The sequence below is a fragment of the Cataglyphis hispanica genome, chromosome 2, assembly GCF_021464435.1.
Source record: "Cataglyphis hispanica isolate Lineage 1 chromosome 2, ULB_Chis1_1.0, whole genome shotgun sequence".
NCBI classification, from domain to species: domain Eukaryota; kingdom Metazoa; phylum Arthropoda; class Insecta; order Hymenoptera; family Formicidae; genus Cataglyphis; species Cataglyphis hispanica.
The window spans coordinates 4,844,231-4,863,513 of record NC_065955.1 but is presented as its reverse complement, the minus strand read 5'-3'; the positions used below and the strand labels follow the sequence as shown (position 1 = coordinate 4,863,513).

Sequence of the window (19,283 nt, the reverse complement as noted above, 5' to 3'; positions counted from 1 at the left end):
GCCCGGGGTCATTTGTTACCGCAAATAAAAAGTGTCGAATCCGGCCTGAAAGCGCGAGACCGTCGGTATATGTAATTTGTCGATCGAATAATGTGATGTTAATAGAATGGTGTATTGGGTACACCGACCTCATAAATCATTGTTAATTTGGCAGAACCATTCAATCGCCGAGCCTCCTCCTATTCTCTCTCTCTCTCTCTCTCTCTCTCTCATTTCTTTTCCTTTTCTCACCGGCGATCCTTCGACTGCTCCTCTTCATACTGGCTCCTGCCGGTTGAAGGGATCCGAAACGATCGTAAAAAGCGAGGGCCCCTTCGATGACCGCTGGTAGATGTGGTCGTCCGCGAAATTGCCCCTCTATTTTTGTAACCTACCTACTGCACACGCTCCCGTTCGCCTTTTTGTTACCGCGCATTTTGTTGGCTGACCTCCTTTTTCTTCTCACGAAATTCAGCTCTATGACTAGTGATATCGCACGATTAATAACTAACGAATGATCTCTTATCGTTGATGAACCAATGTTGTACATTTTATGTTTAATATCATTAAATATCTCGAAATGCAATCCAAGCCAATTAGATTGCATGCGATAATATACATAAGAAACCGCGTGATATGTATATTATTACTTAAATTAATAAACTAGCGTGGTAGATTATCAACTATTACATAGTAATCACTAATTAACGACTCTTTGGCAAACCGATAATTTAAGTACGATCTACCTGTCAAAATTCAAAGGAGAAATTAGATTACTATACGACAGTGACAGTACAAATTAAGTGCTCGACAAAGAATAATCTTGTTGGACCTGTTTTTGTTCTTGCCGCGTTACAAGAGAGGAAATCTTTTCTTCTTAAGAATCTATTCTAAATGACGCATCAGGACCCGATGCGAGCTTTCACCGATCGATAAGTCAGCGAACGAGTCGGACACATTCAACATTGTGCGTCGACTCGCGGTTGAACATGGTGGAAACGGTTATCCCGAATTTTTGCACCATCGACCTGCGGACGTCGAGCGACATGATTGGCGGAATCATCGCGGTACTTTCATACTGGAAAAAGGTACGACGGGAGGGAGGGAGACATTGACGAGGAGGATGCACGGATAGCGAACGCGAGGGGAAGAGAAAGAGCAAGAGGAAGAGAGATGGAGACAGAGAGGGGGAAAGGAGAGTACGAGGCTCGTGTTTCCGGCCGGGTGAACAACAATGCCCGCAGACAAATGAGCATCCCGCCTCCATTGTTCGCCTGATCGGCACGGCGCAGCCTCATCCCGGTTCCGCTTGCGCTACTCCGGACCTCCCTATGTCGTCGTCAGAGGCCCATGTCGTCCTCCAACACCCGGTTGGGGGGTCCTCGATCAACCTGATGCGGGCCAACACCGATTAAACATCGCTGCTTCGTCGAATCCCCGTCAACGAGAATCTCCTCGTTCTTCTCCTTCTTCCTCTCTCTCTCTCTCTCTCTCTCTCTCTCTTTCCACCCCCGCTCTCTTACTCTCTTTATTTCTACCCATCCAATTCCTTCTGCTTCTTTTGTACTATCTCTCGATCGTTCTCTTACCTTTTATCGTGCTTTTGTCTCTGCATGTGTGTTCGCTCTCTCGTATCCTGCCCGTTCTTCTTCCATCAGCGCGTCCATTATGCTCCAGGTGGTGCGGTTCCATCGCGGGAGAGGTACAGAAACTGGGACGAGTGACGACTCTCGTGCGACATGTCAGGCATCAAGATTGTGTGGATCGAAGTTACAGTTGCAAAAATACTGTAAATTATATGATAAAATTGTGATGAGAAAGAACGTAAAAAAAAAAAATGCAAAAGTAACATGAGATAAATAAGAAATTTTATACAGTTTTATACGGTCCCGTGCAAAAAATAACACATTGATGAAAATGTGGAATAATTATAATTATAATTATAAAGTTAATTGATGAAACATAGCAATCCTCAATAACCTGCGCAGTGTCAATACTGTTATGTCATAAATTATATTGTTATAAATGTATCTCTAAAACAAACTTTTTTACTCATTAAAAACAATAAGATTTTAATAAGATCTCTTAAAATTTTATATTTAAGATGTTCTTTACTGCATTTCTTTGTGGATCTTTCTTACATTTCCTATCTATTCTTAGATTCCTTATCTATATTTCTACGATTATAACTTATTCTTTTTACAGCTTACGTATAAATTACAATTTTATGCGCATTATATTTCTTGTTTCTTCTCGTGCTTTCTTTAAAATAATATGAATATCTCTGATTGAAATCATTATCGCTCGTGAATTATGTAGTATCATAGCAATAACTGGAAACTTAATTATCGGGTGCACTTGGCCGTTATATTTAGATATATCTTAGCATATATCATCGAATTAGTTCTCCGTTTTAGAATATTATCTAATCACGACTAGACACACACATTCGATTTAGTTCTCGCCTAAATAATTACTCCAAAAACCAATGGCAGTGCATGCCAATATCTTGTTATAAAGACTCTATCATATCATCCTATACTATTATATTTATAGTATTATATCATTTATGTACGTCGAACTTTGGTGATAAAGATAAAAGAATATTTCACAGAATCGCTCGACCTCGAAATAATAGTTATCGGATAAGTTTTATGAGATATTATGGATACGCATTGCATCGCACATACACGGCGACGTACGGGTGCGGTTTCGATGGTCGATTTCCGGCACGGGGTTCCTGATCGAGAAACTTACGAGACAATGGACCATTCGTCCATCGCCGGAGACAAATGGTCCGCTTGTAATGGCACGAGCGAGAAAAAAAGGAGAACAGCTCTAGGCGAAACGGAAGATTCTATCTTCTTCTCTCTCTCTTCTCCCTTGCGACGCACAAACGATCACTTGCGATTATTACCCATGGGAAGGTAATGCTGACCGAATCGATAGTTGCTTGACTGAACCGGACTTCCGGTTGCATTTTGCTCAAGCCTGTTGTTACGATACGCTTCGATCTCGAATTTCTAAATATGACATTAAAATATATTTTTGTTTTTTTTTATAAAAAATATAGATATTGCAAGAAATACTTATGTCAAATTTGATAAAATTTTGACATTTATCATCAATTAATATGTGCAAAAAATACATAAACTATTAAGAAAATTAAATAAAATAAAAGCAAGATAAATGCAATTTCTGATCATAATACGATTTAATTCAGTTTTAAAAACAGATATAAAAACAGAAGATAATTCTTTCTCTCAGCATTTCATTAAATATTATTAAAATACTGATGTATGTCCCTTTTTCTAAACATTATGCTATTTAAAATATATAAACAAAACAAAAAACTTTAATTTTAATGAACTATCAGAAATCTTAAAATTATAATAATTAAACACTAAGCTGATTATAATTAAAAGAAGCATGATACAATAATTGAAAAAAATTTAGTGTAACAATGGACCAAACAACTGTTTTAAGAAACGAGTTTTTTAAATCTTGAACAAATTCGATGTAAATTACTTATTATCTCATGTCCTTAAAAAAAAGTAGGTTGGACCATCGTTGCATCGTATTCTTCAATCGTTTTTTCATACCTTGGAAAAAGTCCAGCGAGGTTTTCAGTTGACGCAAAATATCTCACTTGTACAATTGAGACAATAAGAAGATGATGTCGTCGATCGGAAGAGACCAGATGTCGCGTAAGGATTCAGGATCCGCCGGTCCATTCACGGCAGCTCCCGCAGCGCAGCGCACCTTGCTCGAAACAACGTCGACCTCCAGGACTAAGGAAATCCGATACACTACTACGGTACCCAGAGAGATGTGCGCTACCCTACTCATCCATATTCCGGCCCACTCCAATTCCATTAAACAACTGACAACCTCGAAGCGGAGCTTGGCCTTCATGTGCCGCAAATAAACGTTATAATTCCTGCCATCGATTACATTGACAGATGTATTACTTATCTTCGTTAGCAACTTAAAAACGTGTGATCAGTAAGACATTATATATGTCATCAAGACATCTAGCATATCATCAATGCTTTTAAAGTTTCCCCATAACACTTTCTTTTTAATAATTAAAAGACCGATAATTTTTTTTTAAATAAACGCGTGTATATATTTTTATTATTAATTAATGATTTTGAATAATGAAATAGAAAAATTAAACATTGATAGAAATATCATCGGAGCCGATTATTTCGCGGGACGCTAGCCGATGTGTAAGTAACGATTATTTTTTCGTTTTTGGATAATAAGAGTTGCATTGATTTAATCTGTCTCCGGCATAAGGTGCTTCGCATTTATTCGAGCCACGATTTTTCTGGCGTTCGTCGAAAGCCTTCATGTCAGCGTTCAATTCTTCGTACGGCTGCGTTATTGTATCAGCCAGATCCTTGCACCTACGTTTAAAAAAGGAAATAATCTCGAGCTGTTCATAAATCATTTCGATCAAATTGTACCGGATCGTTCTATGCATTTGACAGGGTCGACATTTTTTATCAGCCGCGAGTGCGGTCTTATCCAGGCCAAGTTGTTGGAAGACTTCTAATCCTTTCTGCCAAGCATTTTTCTCGTTCATAGCTTCCTCTGTACTCGGCATCGATGATTCCGCTTCCGACGACGATTCATGCTCCAATGTACCTTTGTAATAAAATATTTCATCTTGATTAATTTATACTCTTGATTTTTTTAATTATTCATTCTTTTATAATATATAATATATAATATAACAAAAGTAAAACTTCGACATAAAGTATCGCTTGTATAAATAAATAAATAAATAAATAAATATATATATATATATATATATATATGTGTGTGTGTGTGTGTGTGTGTGTGTGTGTGTGTGTGTCGCGCGCGCGCGCGCGTGTGTGTAACAAAGTTTCAACATATACATATATTTTTACATAAGAAATTATATTTTACAACGCATATACGCATATTTACAAGTTATGCAAAATATCACAGTAAATGATGAAAAATAGATTCTTGCCAAATGTATATATTATAACCTAATTATTTATATACAATTTATCTGGTACCTTTGTGAGGCTGCAAGTAATTCTGATCGTCCAAAAACTTCCAGAACGCCCTCATCTTTTCCTGTTGACTTACACTGTCTTCTCTAACAAATACGAATTTCATACGAGCTTCTTCATCTCTCAAATCCATGTTGGTTGAAATCGCACGAAAGCGCGTACATATAAATTGGTTTAACTACGCCATGACGTCACTTCCGTAAGTGCAGCCACATGTGCGAATTGAGCGTCTAGTAAAATCGAATTATCGGTCATCTGGTTATAATCACTACTCGATCGGTAAATAATTATTTTATTGTTAAAAATCAAATATCTTATTACACTTTTTCTTACTTTTGTATGAAATTAAATATAACATTTTTTTCTATTTTATCTGATAATTATTTAAATAAGATATATAGACATAATAAATTTTATTATTACCTTCATAGGATTGGCGCCAAATTCAAAATTTGGATCCGCAATTTACATCCGCATGTTACATGAATAATAAATAATACGAATAAACGGCAAATATTTTTATTTCAAACATCGTCTATTTTCCATCGAAATGCAAGTATTGTAGAAGCCAGAAATTTTAACTAAAAATTATAATCTTATCTCGGATTCGATAGAAAAAAAAAAAAATATATCTTATGATCTCCGTGGACATTTTCATTGTATTTGCAGCGATCGTCACAACTATCAATTCTAATTTCCTCAATAATGTGTATCGGTCCTCGATCTCTCCATTGAGCACAAATTGGATGACGGATGATGTCATTGCCCCGAGATACGGTGCGCATCGCTGATGCGCAGCTCTCAAGATGGCCGTCACGTACATCTGATCGGAGGTGTGTGTGCGAAATTCGACGCCGATTTGACGTGATAAAGGTTGAGCCATGCACAGCGCCCCGCGTCGCTGGCATGATGATCGCGCGTTAGTTAATTAATCGGCATTGATATCGATGTGGACCATCCCCTGGGCGCCGTCGGGTCGATGGTTGTTCCTGTCTTCGCGGCCGCCGGCGGCTCGCATTGAACCATGTTCAGCAAGAAACTTCATGTTGACGTCAAAAAGTCGACGCTCAAGATCCAGGATGTCAAGAAGGATAGCGCGACACGGTTCAAACATCTCAAGATTGTGCTAGGTGAGGAAGCTAATCTCTTCACGTTTTACTTCAAGTCCGCATGTAATCGGCGACTGATCGGTGAGAGAGCGTCTTGAGAGAAGATGCTTGTGTGATATGTAAGAGCTGACCTTTAATAGTTAGTTTACTCCCACACGCTTGTTGAGGACTTCTTAAAGTGGAATTTAATGATGCTTCCAATGAGAACAAGTGTTAATATTTGTTTGGCTTTGTATCGTATTCTTTGACAAGTCACACTTCTTACTCCTTGTACGCTTATCTGAATCTGGGAAAGTAGACAACATTATTTTTCGGTGCTATAGTGTAGTTTAACTAATTTTAAGGAATAAAAGACAGCACAGTAACAAATATTGATACTGTTAAAATAGAATATTTAAAATTAAGAATACTTAAATTAATTATTAAGTAACATCAATATATACGCACACATACAAGGATTTTTAAACTATAATTTGAATATAATTTTTATGAGTTTTTCTCTCTTTCTCTTTCTCTTTCTCTTTCTCTTTTTTTAAATATGCAAAAATATCAGTATAATTATTAATAAATAATATATTGTGCACGTTTACTTTTCATATTCAATATCATATTTTAAAAGATGAACGTGTATTTTATATAGCTTTCAAATTACAAAATATACTTCATATATTAATTAATTGTAAAAGCAAAAACAAGAAATAACTATTTTATTATACTCAGATTTTTGCAAGAATGTCTTACATCATATTTACTTGTTGCATGTCCTAGGTAAAAGGATTTTAATCCAGTTACAAGATTGTGGTCTCTCAATATTATGAAAGATACTCAGTATCTAATCACCAAACCGCATGACCACATTGACCAACCTCTATGGCCTCTATTGCCAGCTAAAGTTACATTGTTGTTACAAGTTTCATGTATCTTTATATATGGAATTATATAAAATACAAGTTTCATCTATACATTTTTCTCTATTTCATTTCTTGAATTGCTCATAGAAATTGCCTACAAATTTAAATGTCTCATGTATGTCTTGTTATACATATTGTAGATTCTTTATTCTATATCACAAAAAAATATCTTTATATAATATTTGTTATGCTTTTATTTTTATTATTCTGCTTATGTATGAAATGTCATAATATGTAATTATGTCATTTTTTTTGCCTGTTTATTTTTCTCATATAATGTACTACATATAAGGAAAAAGAAAAGAAACTCTGCTATATAAGCACAAGTGTCCAAAACCAGTTATGATGTAATAGAATTTCTACACTTTTCTGTATAAGGCATATGCATCATGAGAGAGAAAAATTTCTTTTTTTATTTCATTTTTATTCAATTAATGTAGATTAATGTATGTCTTTAAATATTACATAATATATTGCACAAGAGACATGCATGCGTATTAATTCATGCATGTTTTTATATTGAAGAAAATGTGGATACTGATGAGGCAAAGGGCTTTTTTGAGGGTAACTTCAGCCATGTCTACTTCATCCTGTACGATTGTTTTGTATCTGCTGAAGCAAATCTTCGACAACGTGGTAAGTTAAAGATAAAATTGGTACTAAAATAATATAAGTACTAAATAAAGCTATCTCTTTCTGCTATATATAACATTGAAAAATTTCATAAAGTATATATATCGCATAATTATCACATGCAACTTAACTATATAACATGTACCTCATTGCTTTTAAAATTATAATAAATTTTTTTATTAACCATGCAATACCCACTTGTTATTATTTTATTATCATCTCTTTCATTTCTTTTCATTCTGCTGCCAGAGCTTTCCTTCCATATCGGTAAGTAACATATTATATTATTCTAGCATAAGAAATTTTATTATATTCAATTATTTTTTGTATATAAATTTATGTATAAATTTATATATAAATTAAAATTATAATTGAAATTTATAATTATTTTTTTTAATTTATAATTTTCTTTGATTGAATTATACAATTATAAAAAAATTTGTGCAAATAACATTCTTACATTGATTATTTTATTTGTATGATATTTGCTAGAAATATTGTTTTTATATAATATTACTTGAAGATAGATAATAGTCATTTTTTTTCTTTATAGTGCATAAGGCACACAGAGAAGAGTTAGAACAAGTATTGCAGCTTCTGGAAAAAGTTTTAACTCTTCTTCCTGAGCTGCTCAACAGACGATGGCAATGTCATAGTTTAGCACGGATTCTGCAAAAGTTGTTGCATCCTGGTAACAGTTGGAAACTTCGTAGACAAGCCATAAGGTACATAACAAGATTTCTCAAAGCATATTACATATACTCTTTTGAAACACAATATATTTATATATGTAATATATTAATTAATATTTTAGGTATTTTATTTTATGGTATCAAGCCCTTGGAGAAAATGCTCCCGAACATATACATCAAATGTTTGCCAGCTTGGTGCCTGGATTTCCGCCGCATCAAGCGTCGCCTTACAAATGCGATCGTAAAACAGAGAACAAAAAAGAAAAACTCATGAAAACAGCTAATTCCGAAGAAAAAGACAAGAAAGAATTCTATGATACGCAACTCGGACAGAGCACCTTTCATGACAATGGATCAAATCAATGTCCTATCAGTCAAGTTGATGGCGGGCCTATCTTACCACCGCAAAGTGGAGAAAAACCACTTGACAATGAGACTGTTAGGTTTTTAGAAGCGTTGCTCGAATTTATGGTCACTCAGGTATGTATAATTTACACTATTACTTGTCTTGTCATTCTTTAGAAAGATTTCACTAAAAATGGTTTATTATTTACTAATTATTTGTTTATTAATTACAGGTGGTGAAAATAGAATGGCGGGATAAATCTACGCGACAATACAAAACTTTTCAATTTTTATTAGAACGCTTTAAAGCAACATATCTTCGTCACATTTGTCCGGAATTTGATGACAACTTTTCACTGTATAAACCTAATCTGGAATTACCTACAATGCGAAAATCGATGAATCAAAATCAGAATAATTATGTGCTCTGTAAAGTCGCTGTAATCAAATGGATCGCAAGTTTCACACATGTTGCTAAAAAGGAAGGAATTTTTGCACAACTTTCGCAAAGGTAATTTATTTACAAATATATTATATTTCTGTACATAATTTTAATTCTTATCGGAATCGCTCATCTGTAGTACAACACCAAATGAGGAAAATACTGAGTCAGAGTTACGCCGTGTGTCTGTTACTCAAAGTTCTACGGATTCGAATTTATTGTCACCCGAATCGACTATATCCCAGCAAGATAGTCAAAGTCAGGAAGACAATACTGTTTCGGCGATCATGTTAGTTAGAGAGGTTTTGTATGGGAATAGAGATAATGTAAACTTTGTACACGAATTATACAGACAGGCGTTTCTTCTGGATTTTAATCATGCGGGAGCTATAAGGAAAGCTATTGCCGTTTATAAAGATTGGATTCAAATGAATGTGAGTTTTATGAATACTATCTAAAATTATATCCCATAGAGATATGTTTGTGTGTATAAATTATTTTATCTTGACAAACTTTTGTAGGAAATTCCTCCGTTTATGTTGGAACCATTAGACGGTCATAAGGATCGAGATTCGGAAGAAAGTCAGAGAAAGGATGCCATTGAAACGGAGAAGAGTCCTTCTGAAAGTTATCGACAGACAAGATTAAGAAACGACTCTTATCTTGGCGCTATACATCGGGAGAATTTATTCATTAGAGCAGGCTTGCAAAATGTTTTGCAAATTTTCATTACTCAAGCATCAAATGTATTTTTCTTAGAGAATTCGGGACCTGCATCTCCAACATTACTTGAGGAACAAACGGACAGTTGTAAGAGAGTCTTAAATGTGTATCGATACGTTGTTATGCACTCTAGACTGGAACCAGCAACTTGGGAACAGTTGCTTAGGTATATTCGCGATTTATCATTTTTTCTTTCGCAATTCAAGTTTATTTACGACGTTTAATTTTAATTTATTGGCTTTATATAGAGTATTACTCCAAATTACATCGCTCGTATTGAGTGAGAAATCATCTCGTCGCAAACATCAAGAAACTATCGGCGGGAAACTTGCTCCTGCGATATTCCAGACTTTAATTGTTACATGGATCAAGGCTAACTTAAACGTGGTTATTTCTACTCAGTTGTGGGACCAGTTCCTAGAAGTGTTAACATCGTTAACACAATGGGAAGAGCTAATTCGAGAGTGGGCGGTAAGTAAGTGACAATATGTAATGAATTATGATTCATACTTGTGAAATAATGTTTTCTTTTTTTTTTATATATATTTGTATAGAAAACTCTGGACACGCTGACAAGAGTATTGGCGCGTCATGTATACAACTTGGATTTGAACGATCTACCTTTAGATAGACTTAGCGAACAAAAATCAAAAAAGCGACGTGGAGTTGGAAGTCGCGCAGCATCGACAGGAAGTGTACAGCCAGTTCGAAAAGATAGTGTCGATCAAGAGAATAATGTTATGCCGAAAGAAAGCGTTACAGGTACAGAAAAAAAATATATATATATATTGTTATTTTATCTCATTGCACAAGATGAAATTTAACAAAAAGGTCTGCTGATTTTTATCAGATCATCCGTTGCGCGATATGAGGAAAGTACGGCCGTTACCGCGCAGCGCGAGCGACAACACTATATACAGCGGCAAAACTCGTACAAAATTGCATAGACAACGCACGCATACGATACACAGTGGCATTCCCGGTATGTAGAAATCAGCGCGATTAATGTTTTTATTTTTATTTTTTGAAAACATATCTCTTTGCCCTCTGTGTTGCTGTGTGACAGTGTGCGCAGTTTATTTATAACTATGTTCCTTTCTTTCTTTCGCTTTGACGCTGACTGTGCCGAGTTAAAAATAACTTGCTCTGGTACCATAACAGACAGACCTAGCAGATAGACGAAACAGTAATCTCGCATCATTCTTTCTCATAGATCTATCACGTTTGTAACTGAACGTCCATCGTACTCGTTTCTAATATTCAATTGTGACATGCTGTTCATAAGATTGATTTTAATTAAACAACTTTTACATTTGAGTACATCTTCGCAGTGTCTGTCCTATTCTTGTTGATTAAGTACAAACAATTTCCACACGTGCAGTACTCCCCCTATCGATAGAACAAGATATGGCGCGGTTACTGTCAAGCAATTCATCGTCGGCGACCAGTCGGAAAATATTATCCAGCAGACGTGCCAAATCTTTGGATAGCATTGTTATAGTCGATAGCGAACCACCGTCGCCACGATGCCCATCGCCGACACCCAGCAGTGGCGTCGACAGCAACAAAGATAGCCCGATACAGATAGAAAATATTGATGGTAGCAGTATTGGTATGTATGGTCTATCATTGTATAGAATATTTATACAAAACAAACGAACGTACACAAGTTTGTTTCCGTTTTATAAAGTGTGTCGACATTTTTAAAAAAAAATTGTTATATATTTGTCCTACATTAATAATCACTTTTTAACATCTCATATTAATATCGAATGGTTTTTCTTTTTTTATTATTAACAATACATCATGCTTTGATGTCCGCTCGTGCAATCAAGATCAGAAATTCTGAATGATATTGAAGCATCATTAAAATATCTCTTTATTAAAGCCTTTGCTTTTCGAATATTATATGGTTTCCTGCTTTGTGGGTTTATATTTTATTGAATTAAATATATTGAGCTTGTAACAATCTTTTTTGTTGCACAACATAGAAGATGTAAAGCTTAATTGTGCACATGGCAACTTCAAAATTTATAATATAAATAATAAATTATCAATTTAATAGTATATTTGATTAAATTTAAATCTTGTACATTTACATAACTGAAATTTTAATAGATTTATTTTATATATATATATATATATATATATATATATATATATCTTTTTAACAGATATTGTATATTTTGCAGATACAAACGATGCATCTGAGAGGAGATCAGTTATGGCAGGCGGAGGAGTACGTGGATGGTTACCAGATGTGGCTGTCGTTTTATGGCGCCGTATGCTATCAGCACTGGGGGATGTCAATAATATTCAAGATCCTGTTTTGCATGGCCAAGTGATGGATTATCTCGTGCAACTCACACAAACATTGATTAAGGTAAGAGAAAGATAAAGAGACTACCTACTTTAAAATACATATTTTTAAATATTATTATAAATTTTGACATATTATATTTATTTGACTCCTATTTAGATACGTTTAAATCAAGGAGTATCTGGAGATAATCAAGTAACACCTCCGGCACCAGAATTGATTCCACCATTAACAGTCATTGCACCTTGGTGCTTCAAGGTATGTGTGTGTGTGTACGCGCGCGCGCGCGTGTGTGTGTAAAGCACAAAATATAATGTACACAAACACGAATTGCTAGTTTTTGATGTGTATCTATGTATTCTTTGCAGGCGATTCAACTTCCTGAGAAATACGAAAGTGGCAAATTGGCCGCATATCGTCTTATATGTCTCTTAACTGTGCAACCATTGGATATCAGTCTACCGAAACAGCATCTTACGCTTTTCTATCGCGCCGTTCATAGTGGGATTGCTAGTAATGACAGTAAAGTACTACACGTACTCGTAAAGTACACAGGACCTAGATTATTTAGTCTGAATCTACCTGGATCGAGTCTCTTAATTCTGGACTACATACATGCTGCTAATGTGATACTTAGCAGTCAAGACATTGAGGTATTAAACTTTGATTTAATTTTCTCTCTTTGAATTAAATAATTTAACGTTTATTCTTTTACATGTATCATTTTTTTTCAGGCGCCAAGGACAGAAGCTGTTTCTATTATCGGTTCGTTGTTATCCTTACCTGCTGCAATAGTTAAACTACCCATGTTACAACCGAATGGACCTGACATTGTAACTATGACGTGTCCAGAAGCAAAAGTAATGCTATCATTGCGCATAATGATGTAATTGATTATTTGTCAGGAATGAGATATTTTAGTAATTTTATGTGTATTTTTGATTTTGTAGGAGCATATTGTAACAATACTTTTGCGAAGTTGTCGACGAGAACCCACTGGAATTGCGAGATGCCTGGCTCTATCAAGTATTGCGATATTTGCATATAAAGAATTGTCCTACAAAACACAACATCCAAGAATTCCAGAGGCTGTTACAGTCCTTCTTCTTGCACTTAGAGTAAGTAAATTTTTCCATATTAAATTATAAACCTTTATTAGATGTCTTTGTTAAAGACGATTATTCGAAATCACAAGAAGCCAAACTGTTAGCTAAAAATGCACTAATTTCAACAGAAATGCCTGTAGAACTTAAAATATATAGAGTTATAGAGCATGATGTAGAAAACTTTTTATTCGATTTTAGTTGTTGACAGTCTGTGTATTTGGAATATTGCCTCTAGTTAAGTAATATGCGAGGTGCACTGCTGCTACCTATATAAATGTACATTATTTTAAAAATAAGGTCTATTTAATATCTTTGAACTAAGCTAAAAGCAGGTATGTTGCGGTAGTAATAGTAAGGTGAAAGCGAATATCTTTTTCATTGAGTGTCATTGGCAGCAAATGCAAGGAACGGAGCATCGCAGAGCTGGTTTCTGTTTTCCTTTAATGGATCAGGTAGCCTTTCCTTTTTTTTTTTTTTTTTATCTAAATGTAGCTGTGTCGGCCATTTATTCATGTGATGTTGACAGTTTTGGACTGGTACTTGCATATGTTATGAAGATATTGTTAATTTTGCATGACCTAACGCTATGTGTATGTCTGAAAAATAAAACTGTCTCAGTCTGTATTGGTATCCTTTTACCTTGATATTGTGTACACTTGCTAATGAACGAATTCTTTACATGTTACTAATTCAATGTTGATGAATTATACAAAATATATAAAATAATTTTAGGTTAGGATATTAAATGATTATATCTTTTGTCTTCAGGCTTCACATGTCACAGTTGCTCAGGTTGCATGTGATTCTCTTCTACTTCTTTGCGATAAAGCCGATGTGCTGTTAGAATTGTATCCTAATGTGCCATCTAAGATAATACAGGTAAACAATATTAAGCTAATATGCTCTGTATTAAGAAAAATTTATTGGAGTAGAAGAGTAATGAGATTTTTTATTGTTTATGATATCTAGATCTTGTCGGACACACTAGGGCGAATGACAACGCGAGAAAGACGTGGCTCACTGACAGTGTCGATGCTATTTTGCTTGGGTGAATGGGCTATGCATTTAGGACCGACCGTATTACTACAAGTGTTTCAAGGAAAACATCTTCTAATGACCTTATTTACAGTTAGTATATCATGCCTTCTTATGTATCGTAAATTATTTTATTTGGTTTTGACGTTATATGTTTAATTTTATATTATATGTAGGTGTTAAACAACATAGTGCAAAATAAAATTGGAAAAGAATTTATAAAAACCGCTAAGAGTAATCCAGAGGACGATGATGATTTTGATCCTAATATTACATTGGATAATTTGGTCAACGTGCCTTCCTCGAAATCACCTAACAAAGGAAATATTCAGTCTGTACAATTGGCAGCAAAAATGGTAAGTTTTGTTATCTGTGTTATGCCTACATAAGTATAAATGTATAATTTACAGAATACTTTAAAACAGGTAATGATGCATTTAATCAATCATTTGGGACACTTTCCAATGGGTATTGGAGCCGCGCGTCTTTCGTCTTTGGTCGTCGAGCTGGACGACGTTCCTGGAATCGATGGAGACGAATTGTCTTCTGCCATTTTTCAAGCGCCTAATATACAGCTCTTGATGCTTTCTAATTCAATCATAATGTCATTAGTAGAATTGGCGGCACTGGACGCACCTGGCGGAGGAGTTACAGCCGGTTTGACTACGGCTCCTTCTTTGGTCAGAGTTTTGTTGCGCGATCTCGCTGGAAAAGCTTCCTGGGACAGTTCGATCTTATACAGCCAACCTTTTGTCGAGGATGATTTACCATTGCCATTTGCGAAGCCTGGTAAATTAATAATAATTATTTACACGAGTTGATACATAACAGCTTTTGAATAAAATAAGAATATTATATAACCATCTTTTTATGATTTATTTTAGTTGATTGGAACACGAAATTACATACGGACGATTTGAACAGTGTCATCACGCCTCACAATTGTACACCCAGACATACGATACGACATCGTGAGCCTCACATATTGCCGACTTTTGCGAACGCTGCGAGCGATATGGACAACTTGGATGATGTGAGTTATAACGAAGTTAACTTATTTTTTACGATAATTTTTATTAAGTAATTTAATTATAAGTAATTTTTGTTTTTAGCTTCTTCAGTACATAGGACACACGAGTCCAGAAGTTTTGACTAACCCGGAGATTGCTCTTAATGCTCCTGCTAATCCACCCCAGGGACATTATCTTGAAAGCGAGACTATCGCGACGATTTTGAATCAAAGAAATGCCGAGCAAGAACACGTGAACAATTGGAGTCAACACATCAGGTTGCGTGTTTTGTTATTATCTTTGTTTCATGCAGAATTATATTAATGATCGATTGCAACTGAAGCACTTTTGTAACACTCTAAGTTATGTTCAATTTTAATATATTGCAAATTTCAATTTCAGTATGAGTGCATCGGCAGTTAGTCCACCATCGTGCCGTCCGCCACCGGCGCCGTTTCATCACTGCCGCCTTCTATTTTCACATCTAGGTCTGTCTGGTTGGGAGCTGCGCAAAAGATTGCATTTGCTGGCGAAAAATGAGAAGCTCGTACGTGAACTCCGTAATCTCGACAGCCAACGTTCCAGAGAGACGCACAAGATAGCGGTCATTTACGTCAGCCAGGGTCAGGAAGACAAAAACTCCATACTAAGCAACGTCACTGCCAGTAAGGAGTATGAGAGCTTTATCGCGAGGCTCGCTTGGGAAGTTGAATTAGAATCGCACACGGGTTTCCTTGGCGGCCTGGTACCTGGGAAAGCATCCGGTGTTACCGCACCATATTATGCTACATCATTCACCGAAGTTCTGTTTCATGTTGCTACGAGAATGCCGTCGGATAGTCCCGAGAGTTTATTGCAAAAAGTATGACTCTTGATAATATTTATATAAGAAATATATTTCCAAAATATTCATATAATGTTTTATTTCAGACACGACATCTTGGCAATGATGAAATCCACATAGTTTGGTCGGAACACTGGCGAGATTATCGTAGAGATATCATACCCACAGAGTTCTGCGATGTTTTGATAGTCATTTATCCGCTACAAAATAAGCTATATCGAATACAGATCTCGCGAAAATCGGAAATTCCGTTTTTCGGGCCTTTATTCGACGAGTGCATTGTGGAGGATAAGGTATTGCCAGGTTTAGTGAGAACGACCGCATTAGCCGCGAGTAGAGCTAAACGGTCTACGCTTACATTATATCAAAATTAGTAAGTAACCTGTTTTTTTATAAGTTACAAGATTACGAAAGAGAAAAAAAAACAGATTGTTGAATTGAATATTATTTAAATATAAATTTCAGTTACGAAGAAAGAGCGCGATCTATCGATACTGTTATGAGAAATCACAAAGAACCTACAACGTTCGAGGAGTTTGCGGCTAACGTTTATTCACCGGTGCAACCGCCAAGCCCGTTCAGCGGAACTTCGTCTGTCTCTGGTGCGTAAACTTTAATGCACATTAAATCAAAGTACTATAATTATTACGTATATTTTTGATAATTTAATTGACATATTTGTACCTTCTGTATTGCTTTTTCACTATATCACACACATTTGTCTCTTAACTCTGCATATAGCTATGCATGAGAATGAAAATGAATGAAAATGTACGCATAATTAAGATAACATTTTCATTTTGTGCATGTGCCGTAGAATCGCAGTGTTAAGAATGCAAAGGTTTGATTATATTAATTATCTAATTTTTATTAGAAAAAATATTTATTTAGTGTAAATTTTTCTTTTTTTTTTTATTCATTTTTTCAGGTTGATATACACAATGCGCAGAAACATATGTATTTCTTTAAAAATTTCGCGCATGTATTACATTTGGTTTTCTCTCTCTCTTTCTACAATACAACTTATATTTATGAAAATTATTATTTTTATCGATATTGCATTGTCAGGCTCTACAACAAGCGTGCAATCCACAGCATCATCAAACCTCGCGGCAGCACTTATTGATTCGCACCAAGGACGTTCCGGTCTACGCAGCACTTCGACAGCTAGCAGTGACAATCGTGCGAATAGAGGTGACTAATTCAGTCCACTAACCCCCACCTTGTAACACCATTGGACAAGGTAGTATTATTAGTTTATTTTATTATTTCCGTGCTGTTTTTCCACAGCGTTTTATCTGACATTGTATCCTACGTCTCTATATATCTGTTAAGTATACGTTAAGTATACGTTATAATCGTATCTTATCTTTCATGATTCAGACAATGATATTCGTAAAAAATCTGCTACAAGTTAATATTTGGAAGTAAATATCTTGTAAAATGAAGATATTAACACTTTTTTTTTTTTGTCAATCCTGATTCAAACTTTTATGTTTCATGCTTTGTTGTACGTGTATGTATGTGTGCAATAACAATAACAGTAAATAGAATTGCAAGATTTAATCTACCGAATATATCGCGTGACGAAAAATATAAAAAATATAAAAATTTCAAACAAATCTTTTTTTAATATTTCTGTCTCTTAATTAACTCTTTTGTTTGGCAGTCTTGCAAAATATATTCAGAGGTAATCTTTCTATTTATGAGCATTCAAGATAGCATGTTTAAGTATTTTTTTTTATGTTTATATGTGTTTTTATATGCCGTGTTTTAAACATTGCTTTGGAGGAAAGCTTTGAAAGAAAAATATACAATATTCGAAATAATGATGTGATAGCGCTGATACTCTTTTATTCAATTGCATGCTTCATTTTTCAAATAATATATCTGCCTAATATCTCACAAGCAATTATTTTCCAGTTGAAATTTTGTGTATTCTTGCTTCCTAATTGGTAATTTATACAAAGTTATAACTAACGAATAATTTTCGCATTTGTTTCCAGTTTCTGATGGAAGCAGAGTGTGGTTTAGCAATGACATCCCCGAGAGCACTACGCTTCACGGAATTTCACCAAGACCTGTAAAAAAGATGTCCTTTAAAACTGGACCAAAGCAGAGAGCTAACACGCAGTCCACTCCACCAGATAGTCCGAGAAATAAATAAAAGGTTTTTTTTTTATTCATATCGGTAACATTATGCTCTGCACAACAGATTCGGTGGACTTCGAGCGTTACACTCTAAAGGAACTTATCGGGTAAAAATTTAAATAACGAATAATTATACGATAGGGTATTCCACTGTTAGTATTTCGTGCATAACGTGAATTAAAGATATATATATATATATATATATATATATATATATATATATATATATGTATATATATATCAACAATGCCTGGCAATTCGATAACTTTTGCCACCTGATTACATATTTTATTCACAGTGGAGATTGAATTCGATTAGCGTTTTCTGTTTTCCGTCCTTAGGTTTAATTTTTACATTAAATGTACAGATCGTTGTTTATTTGTTGCAACGTGAATATTAATTTATTGGAAGTGAATATATGATAAAATTATTAAATTGTAGGTATACAACTAAGTATACTTCTCATAGAGATTTATCGATGTCGAGAGACAGCTATTTACATTGTACAGCACTTTCTTGAAAATTAATTTATCCTACTTCGATATAGCTTCAATAGCTAGGATAATTCTCTGTCTGAAAGAAGGGAGGAAGGGGTGTATTTAAAATGTGTCTATCTTAAATTAAAAATAAGTATAGAAATACTAACATTGTCAGAATGCTCTGCGATACTGCTACATGGCCTTGTAATTATCTTATTTATCACAATATACACATAGAGAACAACTATTTTATTATTAATTGGCAAGAGATAAATGTAGGAGGACTTATGATTAAAAGTTATTTGCGATAAAGTTTGTTAGCTTATACAGTCATGTAGAACTAATATAAATTTGATAATTGCTTTAGCCTGATTTGAAGCAAAACTATAATGATTATCATATTTGAATAAAGTGATAAACAATCATTTTTTATTATTATTCTTTTTTTTCTTT

At 34.7% G+C, this 19,283-nt stretch overlaps 3 protein-coding genes across 11 annotated transcripts in view; 2 read left to right on the top strand and 1 right to left on the bottom strand.

Annotated features, from left to right (window-relative positions):
* The window catches only part of LOC126858198 (homeobox protein SIX2-like), a 47,327-nt gene extending 45,425 nt beyond the window's left edge, over window positions 1-1,902 (top strand). Inside the window, exon 6 of the transcript XR_007688626.1 lies at window positions 1,657-1,902. The gene's annotated coding sequence lies outside the window, so the exon portion shown is untranslated. The remainder of the gene's footprint in view (window positions 1-1,656) is intronic.
* Window positions 1,903-2,870: 968 nt separating this feature from the next.
* Window positions 2,871-5,181, bottom strand: LOC126858884 (uncharacterized). Of its 2 annotated transcripts, XM_050609538.1 has the most exons (4): window positions 5,034-5,181; window positions 4,452-4,632; window positions 3,582-4,391; window positions 2,871-3,002 (listed from the first exon to the last, which is right to left on the bottom strand). In XM_050609538.1, the coding sequence occupies exons 1-3, from the start codon at window positions 5,161-5,163 to the stop codon at window positions 4,223-4,225; spliced, it is 480 nt and encodes a 159-aa protein (XP_050465495.1). In that variant the 5' UTR covers window positions 5,164-5,181; the 3' UTR covers window positions 2,871-3,002; window positions 3,582-4,222. The 2 variants fall into 2 exon arrangements, with proteins under 2 accessions (XP_050465495.1, XP_050465494.1); XM_050609537.1 differs by having other exon boundaries at window positions 3,582-4,632.
* Window positions 5,182-5,629: 448 nt separating this feature from the next.
* Window positions 5,630-19,196, top strand: LOC126859001 (probable Rho GTPase-activating protein CG5521). 8 transcript variants are annotated; one of them, XM_050609821.1, is made up of 29 exons: window positions 5,630-6,160; window positions 7,576-7,686; window positions 7,933-7,950; window positions 8,237-8,408; window positions 8,498-8,855; window positions 8,954-9,231; window positions 9,302-9,596; window positions 9,684-10,051; window positions 10,134-10,356; window positions 10,440-10,647; window positions 10,736-10,867; window positions 11,267-11,497; window positions 12,078-12,268; window positions 12,365-12,463; window positions 12,574-12,858; window positions 12,940-13,065; window positions 13,156-13,323; window positions 13,707-13,763; window positions 14,080-14,190; window positions 14,281-14,439; window positions 14,523-14,702; window positions 14,772-15,135; window positions 15,231-15,379; window positions 15,459-15,634; window positions 15,759-16,218; window positions 16,287-16,573; window positions 16,666-16,802; window positions 17,296-17,394; window positions 18,207-19,196. In XM_050609821.1, the coding sequence occupies exons 1-29, from the start codon at window positions 6,055-6,057 to the stop codon at window positions 18,365-18,367; spliced, it is 5,709 nt and encodes a 1,902-aa protein (XP_050465778.1). In that variant the 5' UTR covers window positions 5,630-6,054; the 3' UTR covers window positions 18,368-19,196. The 8 variants fall into 8 exon arrangements, with proteins under 8 accessions (XP_050465778.1, XP_050465781.1, XP_050465777.1 ...); XM_050609824.1 differs by having other exon boundaries at window positions 17,296-17,443; window positions 18,207-18,342; XM_050609820.1 differs by having other exon boundaries at window positions 5,631-6,160; window positions 11,285-11,497; window positions 17,269-17,394.
* The last annotated feature ends 87 nt before the right edge of the window (window positions 19,197-19,283 follow it).